At 38.3% G+C, this 19,769-nt stretch overlaps 1 protein-coding gene across 1 annotated transcript in view; it reads right to left on the bottom strand.

The window, feature by feature from the left end:
- XRN2 (5'-3' exoribonuclease 2) overlaps positions 1-19,308 on the bottom strand; it is a 95,214-nt gene extending 75,906 nt beyond the window's left edge. The window contains exons 1-8 of the mRNA XM_075564048.1: positions 19,124-19,308; positions 7,392-7,519; positions 7,202-7,313; positions 4,242-4,353; positions 1,869-1,927; positions 1,703-1,792; positions 206-278; positions 21-71 (exon numbers count right to left, since the gene is read on the bottom strand). Of these exons, the coding sequence (XP_075420163.1) occupies positions 21-71; positions 206-278; positions 1,703-1,792; positions 1,869-1,927; positions 4,242-4,353; positions 7,202-7,313; positions 7,392-7,519; positions 19,124-19,198 (700 nt within the window). The 5' untranslated portion in view covers positions 19,199-19,308. The remainder of the gene's footprint in view (positions 1-20; positions 72-205; positions 279-1,702; positions 1,793-1,868; positions 1,928-4,241; positions 4,354-7,201; positions 7,314-7,391; positions 7,520-19,123) is intronic.
- Positions 19,309-19,769: the final 461 nt, after the last annotated feature.

Genomic DNA, 19,769 nt, shown 5'->3' with positions numbered 1-19,769 from the left:
TCCCCACAGAAAAAGCTTACCATCTGCTCCACATAAACAATGGTGAGTGTTTGGGTCGTGGTTAGGCTGGGCTAAATAGAGTAGGGGAGGGAAAAAGAAATTAATATTCCACAGAATGATCAAATCCTACCAAATGCTTCCTACTTAATGGCTTTTTACTTCTTTCAGCAGAGCTTAGACTCAAGCATGTACAAGTAACGCTTACCTCTTTGTCTTCTAATATAATCCATGATTTTATGTTCTCCTTCACCAGGAGCACTCGCATCAGATAAAATAACCTGCAAAAAACATTTTTAAAAAACACTTCAGCTCATCTTTCATTTTTCACAGACACAAAATCAACATGACTGAATATCTTAAAATTAATTGCAGGTGCCCTGGTGGCAGTAGTGATTACGTGCTGGGCTACGAACAAATCAGCAGTTCGAACGCTCCAGCTGCTCCATGGGAAAAAGAAGTGCTTTCCACTCCCATAAAGAGTTACAGTCTCAGCAGACAGTGCAAAATATGAAAACACAAATAATTTATAAATTAGCAAGGGTTCACCAGGGCAGGAAGGTAAGAGAGGGAGGGAGCGAGAGGAAAAAGAGGATTTGATACCAAGGGCTCAAGTAGAAAGAAAATGTTTTGGAATGACGATGGCAACTTATGTACAAATGTGCTTGATACAATTGATATACGGATTGTTGTAAGAGCTGTAAGAAAACAAAAAAAACTGTAAGAGCCCCCAATAAAAGGATTTATTAAAAAATATATTTTTTTTAATTTTTTCCCCAGAGTTACAATCTCATAAGCTCACAGGGGCAAGTCTACTGTCCTATTGGGTACCTACAAGTCAGTCTAAACTCAACAGCAATGAGTTTAGTTTGGTATTTTAAATGAATTAATGACCCCAGCCCAACACCATCAGGGTTTGGAGGCAGACAGAGGCTGTGCATGAGTGCCCCCCAACTTCTGTCCGGGAGATGGCATGAATAAAAGCCTGGATTTACAGGGGGTGAAAAATGAATTAATAAGGTAATTCTATTAAGATTGAGTTAGAAAATGGAAATTTTTTTGAATAAAGTATGTGTGAATATGAGTGTTACACGCCAAAGCTATTTCATTTATTTACAAAATGGAAGGGAAAAAAGTAAAATGCCTGAGTTAGGCATTAGTTAAATTAATCAATTCACAAGTTTCACAGTTCTTGATCTTATCCAACAACATGAATTCAATTATATAAGCCTCGTGAGTAACAGATAAAAGATAGCCATTAAATACAATTACTATATCTAATTAATAGAAAAACTTATGACTCAAAAATTATTCTAGTTCATTTAAATTACACTTAAATACGATTGCAGCATACATTAAAAATATATATACTACCCCATAACTCTAATCACGCTACACTGATTTCTAACGCCAGATATTTTCATTTAATATTATTTTGTAATATATATATTTTACTATATAAATTTCAACTTATGGCTTCATAGTTTCACGTGTAAGGACAAAATTGGCATAAGAGAAAATTCAGCTGTCACTGATACTTAAAACCTAGCCACGTAAGATACCCCATTTCCAAAAACCTCAGAAGCTTCTCTATTATCAGTCAGCTAGTATTATATGGGAGAAAGGAGGATAAATACTGACCAGTCATCTCACAGTATAGCATGACGACCCTAATCTTTTTGAAGCACCAAAATGTGAAACTTACTGTTAAATTTTTCCACCCAGGGTCATTATTTAAACGATCAGCTATGTAATAGCGAAGACATTTTGCAAGATTGTCCATGAACTCAGTTCCCTAAAGTGATAAAAAAGAAATAAATTAATCTATTATTTAGAGTTAGCAAGGGTTAGCAAAATATGAGGCTACTTACTGGTGTAATACAGTTACTGTCAAATCTTTCTTTTATTTCTTCTGGAGGAAGAAAGCCACCTACAGAAAAAAAGGCAATGTTTTGTTCTCCCCATAAAATTGAGGCCGAAGGCTCAATATTAAGCTAGAGAAACAACAAAAGTTAAAATATGAAAGAAATCTTGGTGCCTGAAGAACAATGCTTCCTTTTTTGAGATGTAAATAATTCTTTAGCAAGAATTTTAAATAGCAAGTAGCATACAAAAGATACAATGCTTTTACATTAAGAATACAAAACTTATAATGTTCTTCCTAATACTCTCTGTAGCAGCACACACATACACACCCCACATTTGTGTTGGAGAATCTATAGTGAAGATGAAAGTACCTTAGAAAAATGATACTAAGTTTTGAAAATGGCAATGACAACATATATAAAAGTTTGCTTGGTATAACTGATTTATGGATTATTATCTATAAGAACCTCCAATAAATTTTTTTTATAAAAAGAAATAAGATATTAAAGCCTGGGTTAATCAAACATATTTTACAAGACAAAAACTTTTCACCTAAGTGGACACAGAATCTGTTTCCCCTTTTATCACTAATTAATTAGCTTCTTTAGAGAAAAGTAATTTTTACAACACCTTCAAGAGAGAATTCGTAAAGTCAAAGACGTTGTATTATAAATGCAAACGATGCTAGTCTTAATTACAAGCTGAGACTAAAGTAAAGGGTATGCCAGAAAGTATCACTACTAGTGTCCCAGATACGTGCCTTGATTTATTCCAAACAAACTATGTTAAACATCTCTCTTCCATTCAGTGAATGGTTAAAAACAAGTTCTCTCAGACACACATTTGTCTCAGTCTCATGAAAAATGAAATGAAAAAAAGTGTTGAAGTCAGGGCTAATATAAAATTGTTAACAAAACTCAATTAAACATTCTGCTAAATCACTGAAACAAATTTATAGAAATGCTACCTCATATAAAATGAGAGTTTTCTAGATAGATCAAGTGCTTTAAGGTCAGGAAGATCTAAAGATGAATTCAAGGCAGGGAGGTCATCTCACAAGCAAGAAAATTTCAAACTGCATTAGTGAGGAAAAAGAACAGGAAATTTATGCCAAGGTATTTTTTTTTCTACCATGACAATCCGCCTGCTCATTCTTGAGGGAAGTAAAGGCTGCCTTGTGATAATTCACTGGAAACCTTACCCAATCCACCCTACAGCTCTGGATCTTGTCCCTTCAGACGTCTTTGTGTTTTCCATATTCAAAATGAACACGAGTGACTCACTCTCTCACTCTCTCACTCACTGACTCACTTACTCACTCTTAAACTCACTCGCTCGCTATCACTCTCTCTCTCACTCTCTCACTCACTCTCAGTTTCTCACTCACTCACTCAGTCTCTCACTCCCTCACTTACTCTCACTCACTCACACTCACCCAAAAGAAAAAAAAAAAAGAACACAAGTTGAGTCCCTCAAAGATAGCAAAGCTACCATTTTGATGGTGTGTACATTGAAAAGTATAAAATTCTTTGGGAAAGAATTCGAGAGGGAGACATTACCATCCTCAGAATAATATATATAGATGGAGGATATGAGAAAAAAGTAAATTCACATTTTGATATTTCAATTTAATAAAGGTTTGTATTATGCTATAACAGCGGTTCTCAACCTGTGGGTCGCAACCCCTTTGGGGGGTCGACAACCCTTTCACATGGATCGCATCAGAAAACACCTATTTCCCTTAGGAACCCAGAAACTGTTCCTCCATCAGTCTTCAAGCAGGTATGCCCACATGCAGATAAGCTGATATGGTGAGAAATAAGCTCTCAACCTTGCATCGATGTTGGCTTTTCACGCATACTGTAGCAAAATGTGGCAATGTAGTGTACTGTTGTTATATTAAGACTGTTACTCATGTTACACCATGCTTCAAGACAATAATTTGTAATTAGAAATAAATATTTCACAATATATAATTACGTAACTTTTGTGATTAATCATTATGCTTTAATTATGTTTAATTTGTAACAATGAAAACACATCCTGCATATCAGATATTATTTACATTACAATTCATAACAGTAGCTAGATGACAGTGATGAAGTAGCAATGAAAATAATGTTATGGTTGGGGTCCCCACCACATGAGGAACGGTATGAAAGGGTCGCAGCATGAGGAAGGTTGAGAACCACTGGGCTAGAACAATACATTTTTACTTCCCCTGGTACTTGCACATGGGCAGTAAAGTAAAACACAAAATTTATTGCCAATGAAAGCCTATACTGACTATACTATGGCATGTAGGATGGCTACTCCCCACCCCAAACTCTGCTCTCTCCACCTTCTAAATACTTTTTTAAAAAGCATAACTACTTTACCTTTGGCCAATATTTCTTCCCTGACTCGCTCCTTTTCAACTGCTGCTTCCATTCCTTCTTTTGATGCTCTGAACCTCCTCGAACGCTGTTGGTTCATTTTAGCACGAGGTGCCTGAAAACATGTATTTCATATTCATTTAACACTACTCAAAATACTTACAAATACATCTCCACATTATTTTAAAGCAGTCTTTTTCCTAATAAACCCCAAATCCCACTGCTATCAAGTTTCTGAGGCCATGAATCTTTACAGAAGTAGAATCAAGACAAGCTCCAAATTCACTGCCATTGAACCAATTCTGATGGTTGCATAGCAACCCTGTGATCAGAATTGCCTGTGTGGGTTTTAAGGGCTTAAATTTTTATGGGAGCAGAAAACTTCATCTCTCCTCAGGAGCAGATTCAAACTGGTGACTCAGTGGTGGAAAGCTCAATGTGTAAGCCATTACGGCACGCTATCTTGGAAGCAGGATAGCGTCAACTTTTCCTCCATTGAGTCATTTCTAACTCATCAAGACCCTATAAGGTTTCTGGGCTGGAAATCTTTATGGAAGCAAAAGATGAGGAGGATATCCTTCTCCTGTGGTGAGGCAGGATTCCAGCATTTACCTGCCAGCGCCACCAAGGCTACTTATTAACGGTGGCACTCTAAATTGATAAGTGTATTACGCTTAATAATCCTCTCAGGAGACATAGTAGATCCTGAGAATTTACATTTAACTCAAAAGCTAAAAGCTGACTTCTGTCAAGTGAGTACATGGCATGTCACATGGACAAACACCCTCTAAGGGAAGTCAGGGTATATAATACTACAAGGCCCACGACCTAACACCAATTCTAATGGCTTGGGGGTTCAAAGAGTTCAAGTACAACTCATTTTAATCAAAGACCAGCCAGCATTCAATAATCCTTGCCGGGGAAAAGGAAGGCCTTTCCTAAGTCCATACATAAAAAGAAAGATGGTCTCCAAATGCGAATAAATTTGTCACAATAGAAAACTATTTCTATCTATAGGACCTCAACACACTTCAGTTATTATATGTTCTACACAACATGCTTTATAATAATCACTCCATGGCACAACGAAAAGCAGAAGAGTTTTTGTTTGGTTAGTTGGTACTGTTTCAAGCAAAAAAGTACTTTTATATCATTCTAACAAAAATGCAACTGGAATCATTGGATAAGGCTAAATAAAGTGAGTTTGAATGTAATATTTTGGGAGTTACTCAGCTGAACTTTGGGGTTGAACGGGATGGCTCCATGTAAATGAAAGTTCTGTTTATATTTGACTTTGAACTTTCCAATGAGACTATCTAGTCTAGTCCCTTCAAATACCATGTCTATGATCTATATACTTTAAAAAGCAAGGGCAAAATATAATAAAAGCAGCTGACCTTAACCAAACTATGTGTGCATACACATGCACATCTACATAGGCACACACAAAAATATGCATACATTTTATTCTTTATTTAGAAATAAGGGCATACTGGAGTTAAAAGATTTTTTAAAATTTTATCTGAATATGATCAATAAAATACTCTAAATAAAACAAGTGCCTACTCTATTCTTATGTCACTATAAATGCAACTTAGTAAGTTAATAGGTAACTACGATTTTTCCATTAAGTAAATACAAGCTTATAGAAAAGTTAATCTTCTTGGACTTTATTTCCTCTGGCATTTCAAAATCATTCCATCAGCCCTTAACATGTACTAAATCTAAAAAAAAAAAAATCATTAAATTTCCCTAAACCCATACATATATACAGTTTCTTGATCATTTATAACCTAAACTACCGTATATACTCATCTATAAGCCAAGTTTTTCAGCACAAAAAATATGCTGAAAAACTGGGGTTCGGCTTATACATGGGTCAGTGGTACCCCAGCGAGGTGTTAACATCTCGCAGGTGATTGCCGCTCCTCCGCTGTTCATTCAAAGCCCCGCTGACACTGCAGGGCTTTGAATGTTTGTTTACTCACATCTAACCAAGCAGAGCCGTCCTATGACGTGCGGCTCCAATAGGCAGAAGCACCCGTAGTGATTCACTTACCCCGGCAGCTGAACTGGTAAGGATGTGTCTGTGGCTGTGCTCCGTCTCTCTCCTCTGGTCTCTGTGTTAATTCACATCCTGCATTTCCCACCCTAGGCTTATGCTCAAGTCAATCAGTTTTTCTGGTTCCCCAGGTAATAATTAGGTACCTTGGCTTATACTCAGGTCGGCTTATAGTCGAGTATATACGGTATTTAGTATTTTTTATAGGTCATTAAGCTATGCCCTACCTTCCTCTTATATCTTTTGATGACTACTCAGAACATAAAGATAAAATCCAAACTCCTATGAGGCATACAAGGTCAAATCCAAACTCCTATGAGGCATACAAGTTATTCATTCTACGTCATTTTACAATTCAAACCATCTGCTGCTGCCCAAATGTGTCCATGTGGTCAAACACATAGAAATTGTGTTTCCCTAGCACATCTGAGAAACTGTAGACAGTCCCCATTTCTCCTGCTTGTCTCACCCATCCTCTACTACTTCCCATAAATGTTGCATTAATTCCTTACCCTGCAAGAAATCAGACAACAGGACAAACCTCTTCTCTATTTCCCGATTCTTCTAGGAAGCTCCCCCACCTCTTCCCTCAGCACCATGCATCATGCTATATCTAATGTCTGTAGAGTTTGTAAGTGACTTAACTCACTGATCTATACCTCTCTCCCTTTAGTGTAAGTACTTCAAAACCAAGGGCTGTTACCAGTATCACCAATATCTCACATTCCTTGGCACAAATTAGGCAATTAAAATATAATGAATTAAAGAATAATGAATAACAGAAGAGGTTTTCTTTCTCAAACTAACCAAGGCCAACATTTTTATTACTTAGCTAACTTTCATTCTTAATGGTGACATGCAGAAGTAAGACTGTTTCTAGATTCATTATTTTAGCACTTACCACTCCATCAATTGCCATGTAAAGAAGTCTTCTTGGTCTTACAATATTGAAAAGTCTGTCAATGTACTCAAAAATCGCAACCATCATCTCATCTTCATTTTTTGGTGCTGGTCTATAATTATAAGCAAACAATGTAAACAACATAGTACTTCTGGTACTTGTGACATCACTGGCAAAAATGGATACATACTTGTCTTCAGGATGAGTACAGGGATGGATGATTCCATTCATGTCCAAATACAGATTATCAAACTCTACATCATTGGGATTGGGTTTACTGGCATCCACTGGAATCTTTATGCCATTACATTCTTTTGGCTAAAAAGAAGAGATAATAATAGTTTGACTGCTCCGGTCTAAAAATGATAAAGAGTCCAGGCTCAGTATGAATCATGTCATTCTTGAACTGGAGATAAACTTTTAATATCTTTACCATTAAATCAATATTGCTGCTGCTCGCTCACGCGCTCTCTCTCTCTCTCTACTCCACCTCCATGGGGAGGTAGACCACAAGACGGGCTGAGGTGAGCATGTTACTATGAAATGTGTCTGATTTTTTCATTCTATTCTTTCTCCTATCTTCTATTACTTTACCATAGCCTTTAAAAAAATCAATATTGCTATGTGTTTATCTTTTCTAATGAGAAATGACTAGTTCAAACCTCCTATCTTTTAGACAACAGCCAAGGACTTAATCAGAAGTCCTGCCTATTGAACCTAAAAACTGTTTCTCCAACTCCATCTCCTCTCATTCCTACTACCTACCACTGACAAGATCATCGGGTGGGTCTTCATTTCCCACCTAAAAGATCTTGTAGACCCCTCGACCTCTATATTTTCATCACCCTACCCTGAGTTTTCTTATGAAAACAAAATTGTATTTGTGACTCCATCTTGCGTCGTGGTTTCAACTGTGCAAAACCAAGTCCAGACCAGTAAATCCGGACCCTTACTACTATCTCTTGTCCTTTCACAATATCCTCAGGTCTGCTCCATCTCTATTTTAAAAAAGAAAACACACTACCATCAAATTGCTTCTGACTCAGTTCCCTAGCCTATAAATCTTTACAGGGGCAGAAGTCCTCTTTCTTTCAAGGAGCAGCTCGTGGGTTTGAGCCGTTGCTCTCGTGGTTAGGAGTACAGCACTCATCCTACAGTGCTACGCGGGCTGCTTCAAGTCCTCAAAACCAAACCCATGACCATCGAGTTGATGCCAACTCATTATTGGCCCCATAGTACAGGGTAGAACTGCCCCCTTGATTTCTAAGGCTGTGCCTGTTTACAAGAGTCAAAAGTGCCATCTTTCTCCCGTGGAGCTGCTGATGGTTTCAAACTGCCAGCATTGCAGATTACAGCCCAACATGTAACAAGCAGGGCTCCGTTCATTTCTTCATGCCTTTGCATACTTTATCTCCTTTTAGGATCCCTATTTATTCCTCTCTATTAACCCCCACTTGCTGAAATTTTATTTCCCAAGGGCTAGACTCAGATCAAATGTCATTCCCTTTGTAATATCTTGTACATAGTTCCCAAGTAATTAGCCACTCTTGTGTTTTCGTCAAATTTTACCCATTTCTAGCACTAGTACTCCCATAGTATAATTTGTCATTGTAACACAACGATAGTGTAAGAGGTTCTTCAAAAGGTAAAGACTGCCTTATTCACTACTGAAGCACTCAATTATATTTTTGTAAATGAATCTTTTCCACATTTAGGATTTAGCAAAAGAATGTGATGGAGTTTTTACTGTTGCCAACAGCAATGTATATATCACTTAAAATATAACATCCCTGAACATATACAAAGAATCATTTTTAATAGCAAACAACTAAAAACGTAAAAGGCTATCATGCTATATCATAGATAAACCTCAAAAACAACATGCTAAGTGAAAGAAATTCATGATAAAAGACCACAAATTATTTAATTCCACTTATATGAAATGGGTTTTCCAGGATAGACAGATTTAAGAGGCAATAAGTGGTGGGTGTGCAGGATGAGAAAGATGAGAATGACTGCTATAAAAGACAAAACAAGTGCCCTGGCAAGGAGGCACCTTGGGCTCATGATCATCCAATGTTGCAGAGTAGACCTGTGCGCCACAGTTTTCAAGGCTGTGAACCTTTCAGAAACAAATAACCAGGCTTTTCTTCCAAGTTACCTGTAAGTTCAAACTACCAATCTTTTGGTTAGTAGACAAGTGCTGAACTTTTGTGCCATCCACAGACTTACAAGTGACTGACTGCTAATTGGCACACTATTCCTTTTGAAGGTGGCAAAAGTTTTCTAAAAATAGATAGTAGAGATGGTTGGAAACTTTGGCAAAGTAGTTAAGAAAAATTAAATTGTATACTTCAAATGGATGAGTCTTAATGATGTATACTTTTTTCTCAAAAAAACTGTTAGAAACAAAGAAATAAAAGTACAAGTTCAAGATTATTAGGCTGAAATAAACTGGAAGAAAATGGATTAATAAACGGGCATGTTCACATACCCGCATTCCAAGTCCAAGTGAGAAGACAGTCAATCAGTGAGATGGATAGTCATAAATGAGCCAGAAAGCAAGTTACAGGAGAACACATACAGTATATAATTTCTTTAATATAAGAAATAATATTAGATAATGATCAGGGTTAGAGAGAGAAATACCCAAAACAAATAGAAGCAAGGACACAATGAACCCCAATTCAGGATGTTGAGTATCTCTGAGAGGGAGGGCAAAGAACGTGACTGAGCTTCAAGTTATACTAATAATGGGAGAAAAACATATCAAAAAGGTTTTAAGGACAAAATGAAAATAAAAAGCTATTACACTGGGATTATATGCTGTGAATCAATTAAAAGGGGCTTGATCAGAAATCCTAAGTGGGATACGTGGTAAGGTAAGCAGGACGATCAATTCTTAGCAGGTGGAATAAGGATACTATGTAGGTGAATTTGATGGCTATTAAAAAAAATAAATTCTATGAAGGCAAGCAGCTCTGCCTCCTCATCTTAGCTTTACACACTGCCTCTCCATACTGCTTTCTCCTGCACCAAGCAATTACCACATGAGAAGAATTCAAACCCAGATTCTTTGTTTTCCATAGGAGGCCAGATAGTGAATATTTCTGACTTATTGACCAAACGACCTCTTCTGAAAAGACTCAACTCTGTTCGTAGACCAAAAGTAGCCACAAACAACACATAGATGCTTGAACATGGCTGTGTTCCAATCTTCACAAAACCAGAAGGCTGGATACAGCCTAACCTAGCACCTCAAAGGCACACTGCAGCTTTTTAACAGTTGTTGAGTATAACCAAATAAGAATTTCTAATACCTAGGAAAAATTATACTGAGGGAGAGGGTGGGAGGGTCCTAATTTTGAGAAGCTCTCTATAAAGTGCATTTGTTAACACATCACACTACTGCTGACTATGAAGGGCATTTGTTAACACACCATACTACAGTGGAAAAAAACTGAAGCATCTGGTTGAAGTAATTTTCCCAAAGCCAGAGAGATATCTAATGGATAACTTTAAGAGCCATGCAGTAGTTAATAATCCAAAAGGAGATAAAATAGAACCATGAAAAGTATACAATTCCAAAGAACAGATTAATTTTAACTATTTTCCACTTTGAAAATAGCCTAGTCGTTCGATTATTTTGTAATCTACCATGTCATCTAAACATTTTACTCGTACATATGAAAATAGACTATATATACACATAAAAACCTGCACATGAATGTTTGCAAAAACTTATAATACACAAAAACTGGAAACCCACATGTCCATCAATCTGTGAATAGATAAAATAGGGTACAAGCAGTCCCCAGATCAAAAAATGAATTCTGTTCCTAAATGTATCCTTTAAGTCAAATTAACATGTAAATTGAAGCAAGTATAATTTATATCTACCATCATCAATTAGTCAAATATTTATCTTAGTAGATAGCATACCTTCAATGCATTAAAGTCAAAAACACTTCCAGGAGCACTAAAATGCCTTTAACATAATAATACAATAATGTTTCAATATGCATCACAAAGTAGCACCTGTAAATTTTAATGTAATAGGCTTTATGGGAGTCAATTTGTAAATAAGGGTTGAACATAAACCAGATCTTTATAACCTGTAGGGCTGACTGTACTACAGTCTAGTGAGATTTATCTCAGGATGCAAGAGCAGTACAACTTTAGAAAATGAATTAATATGAGGACTCAAAAAGTTTGTGAAAAAATTCCATGATCTTTCAATTAAATTTTTCCACAAACTTTTGAGTCCCTTGTATACCACATTCATATACTAGAGAAAAAAATAATCACATGATCACCTAAATGGACACAGAGAATGCAATGTAACAAAATTCAATACCCTTTCATGATAAAAACACTCAACAAGCTAGGAATTCTTGGAAACTTCCTAAATGGGAATGGATATTTATGAATTAACTGTCAGCATCATACTCAATGGAAAAAGACTGAGTTTCAAGCTTAAGATCAGGAATAAGAGAAAGATACACCAAAATGATTAAGCTAAAAACAGAAATAAAAGGTAGCCAAGTCAGGAAGAAGAAGGAACACCCCTTTTCATAGATCACACAATCAATGCATTGAAGACTAATGAATCCACAAAGAAAGCTACTAAAACTAATAAACTCGGCAAAATGACAGGATATAAGCTCAATACAAAAATCAGGTTTTTATACATTCTCAATACACAATCTGATGAGGAAATCAGGGAAACAATTCCATTGACAAGAGCATCTACAATAATGAAATGCCTGGGAATAGAGTCCCCTGACAGCCAAAACAGTTCTTAAGAAACATAAGAACCTAGGAGGACTCACATTTCCCAATCTCAAAGCATATTACAAAGCCTCAATAATCCAAACAATCCGATACTGGCATAGTCAACAGGTACACAAACCAATGGAATAGCATTGAGAGAAGAGCCCCTTAATAAACGGTGCTGCTGCTGCTGCGAGGTGCTATCCAGTCCATTCTGACCAATGGCAACCCTATGCAGAACAAAACCCAAAGCACTGCCAGGTCCTGCACCATCCCCACATCTGCAACCTTAATTCTTAACATATAGATATAAGTACATAGTTCTATTCCCCTCATTTTATACACACACACACACACACACATATGTACAAATGTACATTCCTGCATTTAGACCTCTACAAATGTCCTTTGCCTCCTGGTTCAGACTTCAATCGGGTGTAGTAATTCCTCCCTGCTAGATTGCCTTTGATTAAGCCACAATAGGCATCCTACACCCTTCTCTCCATTGATTTTAGTTTACTTGTTGTTCCCTTGTCCCTGGGTTGGCTCCCCCACCCCTTCCTTTCTCCCACCTCCCTTTCTCCCGTATCTCCCCAGAACCATTGATCCCTTTCTTTTCATCTCCAAATGTCTTATCCCGCCTATCTTATCTAGATAGACATGCAGATACATTAATAAGCGCAAAAACCTGGCAAAGTCAAGGAAAACAAAAAGGAAGTCAAGACCAAAAAAATAACAAAACAAAAAGAAAGCCACTGACAAAAATGGAAAGGCCTATAAATAGTTCAGAGTCTTTTGTTGGTCTTTACAAGTATTTTCCAATCGATTCTAATGGGATGCCACACTCTGTCTCCAAAGTCTATTTTTGGTACTCCTTGGGGATTTCATCCCTTTACTCCCCTTGCTGCTCTGTTGCATGCCCTTAGTGTTTAGCCCCAGTGTGATGGGGTCAGATTGTGCACAATTCCTGCACTATGTCTCCAGTATTGTCCCCCGCAGTGTTATGGTTTAGTGAGGGGCATCATGTCAATTTGGGCACCAGCCCTATGCTCCTCTCTGTGCATTGTCTGCTCCAAGCAGGAATATCATCCTCAGGGCTTACTGGGCCAGAATGTCCACCCCTTCCTATCTCTTTACAGTTCTCCCATGTGCTCTATTCAAATGCACCCCTCTCTCCAAGCTGTAGCCCCAGTGCTGTCTTCTAAAGTGCATTCTTTTTTTTTGGGGGGGGGGGGGGGAGAAGGTCTACATAGTTGGGATTGGGGATGGCCCACATTCATCAATGATCTTTATCAATAAGATGAAAACACAGTCTATAGATTCAGAGAAATTTTTGGAAACCATCAAATGTTTTTGTCAGGTTTTGTTGAGTCTATTTTAACACACAACTAAAGCATGTGGTGTAACAGAATTCCCTCATATCTGCTGTAATCTTTACAGAATCAGATCACTATGTCTTTCTCCTGTAGACACACTGGGTGTATTCAAACTGCCAAACTCTGTTAGCAGTTGCGCACTTACCCATTGCACCACCACTAGAGCACTTTACATGTTAAACAAAGGCTTATTATCTAGAGTATGACAAGCACTCCCGCAATGGAAAAAGAAAAAGACCAACAAGCTAATCAAAAAATAGGCAAATGTTTGCACTTGAAAAGATGGCTAACATCATTGTGATATTTTAAAAAACACCTCACTTTGCTACCTAGTCAATTCTGACTTATGATAATCTCATGGGTTACCAAACTGTTGTGTATGGTTTTCTTGGCTGGAATCTTTATGAGTAAAGATTGCCAGGCTTTTGTTCAGCAGGACTACTTGGTGGTTTAGGAACATGAACCTTTCCATGAGAAGGAGAGCACAAAGTACCACCAGGCAACTTCAAAACCATTGCGTCAATTCCAACTTTTAATGACTTATGGACTGGGTAGGGGTACACTGAGTTTTCAAGGCCATAATTATTACAAAAACAGATTGCCACATTTTTCTCCTGCTGAACAAAGGGTAACAAAACCACCAGCCCACTCCAAAGGAAAAAGATGAGGCTTTCTAGTCCCGTTAAGTATTAGTCTTGGGCAACCACAAGGGCAATCCCATTCTGTCAAAATCGACACAATGGCAGTGAGTTTGGGTTTTGTGGTGGTTTTTGGTTTTAGAACACCTAACAGATTTAAACTCCCGATTTATGGTTAGCAGATGAGCACTTAACCACTAGGGCCTCAGGGATCCACTCAATACCATTAAAGTCGTACAAATCAAAGCCATAATAAGGTAACACTTCCACGAACTAAGTTGACTTAAAATAAAATATATACATGTCATGGTGACCCCATCCATTACAGAACGAAAGAGCTCCATAAGGTTTTCCGGATATAATCTTTACAGAGCAAATTGCCAAGTTTCCGCACGCCACCTCACCCCTGTGGCACTGATGGTTAGTTTCATATCACTAGACTTTCAGTTAGTTATCTCACACAAACTATCACCTAAGATCTCTTAGAATTTCATGGCAATGAGTATGATTGCTTGGGGATTGGCAAGAATGTGAAGAAACATGAACCTTTATCCATTGCTAATAGGATTATAAAATGATTCAACCACAATGGAAAACAGTCTGGTGGTACAGCAGAAACACAAATAGACACATGTACAACAATGATATTGTAGCACTACTCACAATGAAAAGGCGGAAACCATCAAAATGCTCATTAGATATGCAAAATGTGCTACCTGAATACAGTGAAATATTACTCAGCCATAAAAGGAAATAAAATTGTCACATGCAGCAAAATTTATAAACATTGTAAACATGCTAAATTAAGTAACAAAAAGACAATTTTGTACAGCCCATAAAAAATCTCAAGAGTAAAAAAGTATATACAGACCAAAGGTTTTTAGGAGTTTGCACAGGCAGGAGAGAAATAGGAAAGGGCAGGGAAACTCACTACTTAAGATGCAGTTAGGTTCTGTTAAAGGTAACACAACTTAGAAATGAATAGTGGTGATGGTTGGAAAATATGAACATAATTAATGATGGAATTATACATGTAAAATGTTTTTGTTCCATATATTTACCATAATAAATACAGTAGCCTGTATTGCCAGCGTCACATAAATTTAATTATGGATATCAACAGCTCAGAACCATGGGATGGAAGAGAAGAACAGCTGTTTTTGTGCCATTTAGTCAGTTCCAACTGAAAGCAACCCTATTAAAAACAGAACAAGACTCTGGCCCTGCTCCATCCTCACAAGGTTTGAGTCCACTGCTGCAATCACTGACCCATCCTACAGAGGGCCTTCCTTTTTTCCAGACCCTCTACATGATATATAGTAAGCATCATATTCTTTACCAATGACTGCTCCCTCCTGATAACATGTCCAAAATACTTGAGGTGATGCTCCCATTAAGGAACATTTTGGCTGTAGATCTTCTGAGATAAATTTGTTGGTTTCTCTGGGAGTCCATGTTATATTTAATGTTCATTGCTAACACCCTAATTCAAATCTATTAATTCTATTTCAATCTTATTAGTTGTTCAGTTTTCAAATGCATTGAGGCAACTGAAAATATGACTTGCATCCAATACCACATAGTCCTCAAGGTGGCATATGCTTTTGAACAAGTTTGTCCAACATCCTCTTATAGAAAGTTCACGGGGAGGAGACGAGCCAGTCAGGGTGCAGGGTAGCAACGATGAAACACAACTTTCCTCTAGTTCTTAAATGCTCCCCTCCCCCCACCCCCAGTATCATTATCCCAATTCTACCTTACAAATCTGGCTAGACCAGAGGATGTACACTGGTACAGATAGGAACTGGAAACACGGGGAATCCAGGACAGATGATCCCTTCAGGACCAGTGGTGAGAGGGTAGGGTGGAAAGGGAAAATCCATTATAAGGATCTACATATAACCACCTCCCTGGGGTATGATCAACACAAAAGTGTATGAAGGGAGATGTCGGACAGTGTAAGATATGACAATAATAATTTGTAAATTATCAAGGATTCATGAAGGGGGGTAGTGGAGAGAGGTTAAAAAAATGAGGAGCTGATACCATGAACTCAAGAAGCAAATATTTTGAGAATAATGATGGCAACAAATGTACAAATGTGCTTGACACAATGGATGCATGCATGGATTATGAGTTGTACAAGCCCCCAATAAAATGATTTAAAAAAAAGTTTGTCCAATGCAATACATAATTTGATTTTTTTTTCAAAATTTGATTTCTGTGTCCATTTCTTAAATGCTGCTTCCACTAAAGTTGATTGTAGATCTAAGTAAAACAGAATCCTTGACAACTTCAATCTTTGCTCCATTTACAATAATATTGCTTATTGATCTTGTTGTGATGCTTTTTGTATTATTAGTTTGCAATGTAATCTATAATGAAGTCTGTAATCTTTGATCTTCATCTGTAAGTACTTTTTATCTTCTCTTTCAGCAGGCAATGCTGTAACATCTTATATACTGCAGGTTATTAGTAAGTCTTTCTCCACTCTTGATGCCACATTCTTCCTTATATAGTCCAGCTTCTTGGACACTTTGCTCAGCACACAGAGTGAGTATGATTTTAAACTATGCAGTATTCCCTTATCATTGGAACAATTGCCTCTTGGCAGGTACAGGTTTCCCCAGGAGCTCTGGATTTCCCATTCTCCTTAAGGATATCCATTAATTTGTTATGATCCGCACAGTCAACAGCGTATGCAGTCAAAAAAACACTGGTAATTGTCTTTCTGGTATCCTCTGTTTTTAGCAAGGAACTATCTGATAGCAAGAATGATAGTTCCCATTGCATATTCTCTTCTGAATCCAACTAGAACTTCTGGCCGCTTCCTGTCTATGTACCATCTGCTGCAACTGTTTCTAGATTATCTTCAGCAAAATTTAACTGTGTTTGATATTAATATGATTCAGTTACTGCTATATTCTCTGTCTTTGTAATGGGCATGAATACGTATCTCTTTTAGTTGGTTGGCTAGCTGTTGTTCAAATTTGGACAAAGATAGGTGGGCACGTCCTTGTTCTGATGGATACTGAACTTCTACATCATCTCTTTGCACAGATGTGGTCTATTGACTCGTGTTTATTCTGTGAGGTACCTGTCACCATTTATATTGCTTAAAAGTATTTGCAATGAATATGTTGTTGGGTCTTGCCAAAGTCTAACATCTTTGAAATATTTGGGAGCATTTATATGCAAGGAAAAAAAGCCTAACATTTACATGGGAGAATGATATTATCTCCATTTTGACACCAAACATAATATGATTAAGGAATATAGTGCGATGCAATGAGGATGCACCAATTTTGTATAAAACAGTATATGACCACACATGGTAATTCACAAGACACACCAGTAATCCATAAACTGTTAGTGTTATGTAGAAGTGACTCCTTGCTAGGGTACAAAAGGGCTCCAAAAAGTTGGTGGAAAAATTTTATAACCATTTCATTCCATGAACTTTTTGGAGTCGCCTCATATATAGTATTGGCAGGTGGAGGAGGCAGAGCACAAAGAGCACAGGAAATTTAGAAAAACAAAAGCCCATCATGTAATCTCTAACATCATATCTATCAGTAAGACCATATTTTCCAACTATTGATTACTCTTTGTTTCTTTTATATTCTAATAACCAGCACATCTTGATTACATGTGATGGAATAAGAACAACAAAAAGCTTATTACTTTAAGCTATCGTTTTAGGTCATTGATGCTGGGCCCTTTTTTGTTTCTTTTTGCCTTGGTTTTGGATGTTTTCCATATAGGTGAATCATGACAGCATTAATTAACCGAGAGTCACAGGAGGAGAGGGGGGTGGTGGTGGTGGTTGTGTGTGTGTGTGTGTGTGTGTGTGTGTGTGTGTGTGTGTGTGTGTAGGGGGGAAATGGGTAGTCAACAGCAATGGGCACAAAAAGAAAGTGTTCCAAAGTTGACTGTGGTGATGAATGCTCTTAATACAATTAAACTAGTGAATTGTGTATGTTAATAATAAAGATAATGGCTTACTACAAAAAGAGAAAAGGAAGAACAGTCTGAAAATGTCCTGTACCATAGCTAAAAGTTAATAACTGGGTCTAAAACCAATAAGCAAATATAAGTATGGGAAGAAAAAATCAAGACAGTTAAAAGTAGATGTTTGAGATTCTGAAACGAGGGTGAGAAAAGGTAGGCCAAAGGTTGACTTTTTATTTTTCTTTATATCATGTTCAATAAAACTTACTAATGAGCTAATTATTAAATCAGTTATTAAAAAGGAACTAAGCTAGTATTTAGTTCATCGGTTTCTCTTGTAGAAAAATAAAGAAAAGAATGTCACCAAACAAAGCTTTCTGTTCCTCTTTGGACAGCAGCTAGGAAAGTTAAAAAAAAAATCAAGATCTTACCAATGTAATTTTTGAAAGTTTAAAGGGGCAAACTGGAAATTCTTTCGAATGAGGGGGATGTGGAACATGATCTGCACCAGAGCCTTCTCAATTCAGTCATTCCAATTAAAGATACAATAGGAAACGCAAACAGAAATACAGAAACATTTAAAAACTCAAGAACGGCTAACAGCTACTAACAAAATTCTACTGTTCAAATGTATCCAAATCAACACAAAACTCGCGGTAGGGGCGCCTAGCAGAGGAGGCACTCAGCAGGCTTTAATCTTGTTCTAGCTATTTCTAAGGTCCTGATTTAAACTCCAGCAGCAGCAAGAAATAGCACTAGATGAAAACCTTTACAAATGGTAAACAACAAGGGGCTCGCCACCAGAGATCATTTTGCAAGTTGATTTTGATAAAATCCTTAATCAGTCTACTCGCCGGACCCGGCCTGGGGGCCTCTAATCAGAGACTCCCGTAGTGTGGTCCTGAAGGAAACAAAGCCGTGGGCGGGGCCTTCCGGGTAGAGAAAACGAGGGGAGGGGAAGAAGAGGAGGAGCGAACTTCCCCGCAGTTCGGATTCCACTCGGTCCTCCACCCGCCCAATCCCCTCTTCCGGGCCCCGAATGGTAGTTACAGCGCCCAATCGCGTGTCGGGCTGTGGCTACCCGCTGCAGTGGCTGGAAGGCGCGGGCCTTGGACGCCGAGGGCCGCCGCCTAGACGCATCCGGGCCCTGACAGTCGCTCGGCGGCAAGCTGCACAAAACTCACCTTCTCCTCCACGCAGTTGACAACGATGGATGGGTACTTGCGGCTGAGCCAGCGGAAAAAAGCCGGGACTCCCATAACACCAGCACAATTGTAAGCGGTCAAACTCGGGCGGGAGAACGTAACCAAAGAGACGGGCGACGGCCTCGGGAACCGGTACTTCCTCCCACGTGCTTGACGGCGACGGGAAATGACGTCACAGCGGCGCCGCGGGGTAAGCCGGGAAGAGGAGGAGCCGCCCAGGCGGAGGGTTTCCGGAGGCGTGAACCGCCGGCTCTTGCCAGTGAGAGTGAAGGCTATCTGTTGGCGCGTTATAGCTCCATAATCTGGACCGCTGAGACTGGCGTACCTGAGCCCGGGAACTTCCGGACCTCTCGGTTTTCCCACGATCTCTCTTCTCGAGTCGTCCGCCTCTTCTGAGGTGGAATTCCTGCGCTCCGTTGGTACCCTGGAACCGTTTGCTCACTTCGTTGGGAGAGCATGACTTTCTTCGCCTTTCTTACTCCTGTCCACACAGAGTAATTCAAGGCATCTCAGTCCACTACTTCTTTCAATTTACCGTCCCTCCCCCCAGTTTTGTGCCACTAGGTAATATTAAAAAGGAGTATTTGAAAAATTTTTACAGTAATGATGGCTACTGGTTTGCATC

The sequence above is a fragment of the Tenrec ecaudatus genome, chromosome 12, assembly GCF_050624435.1.
Source record: "Tenrec ecaudatus isolate mTenEca1 chromosome 12, mTenEca1.hap1, whole genome shotgun sequence".
NCBI lineage: Eukaryota > Metazoa > Chordata > Mammalia > Afrosoricida > Tenrecidae > Tenrec > Tenrec ecaudatus.
This window is presented reverse-complemented; position numbering and strand designations above follow the sequence as displayed.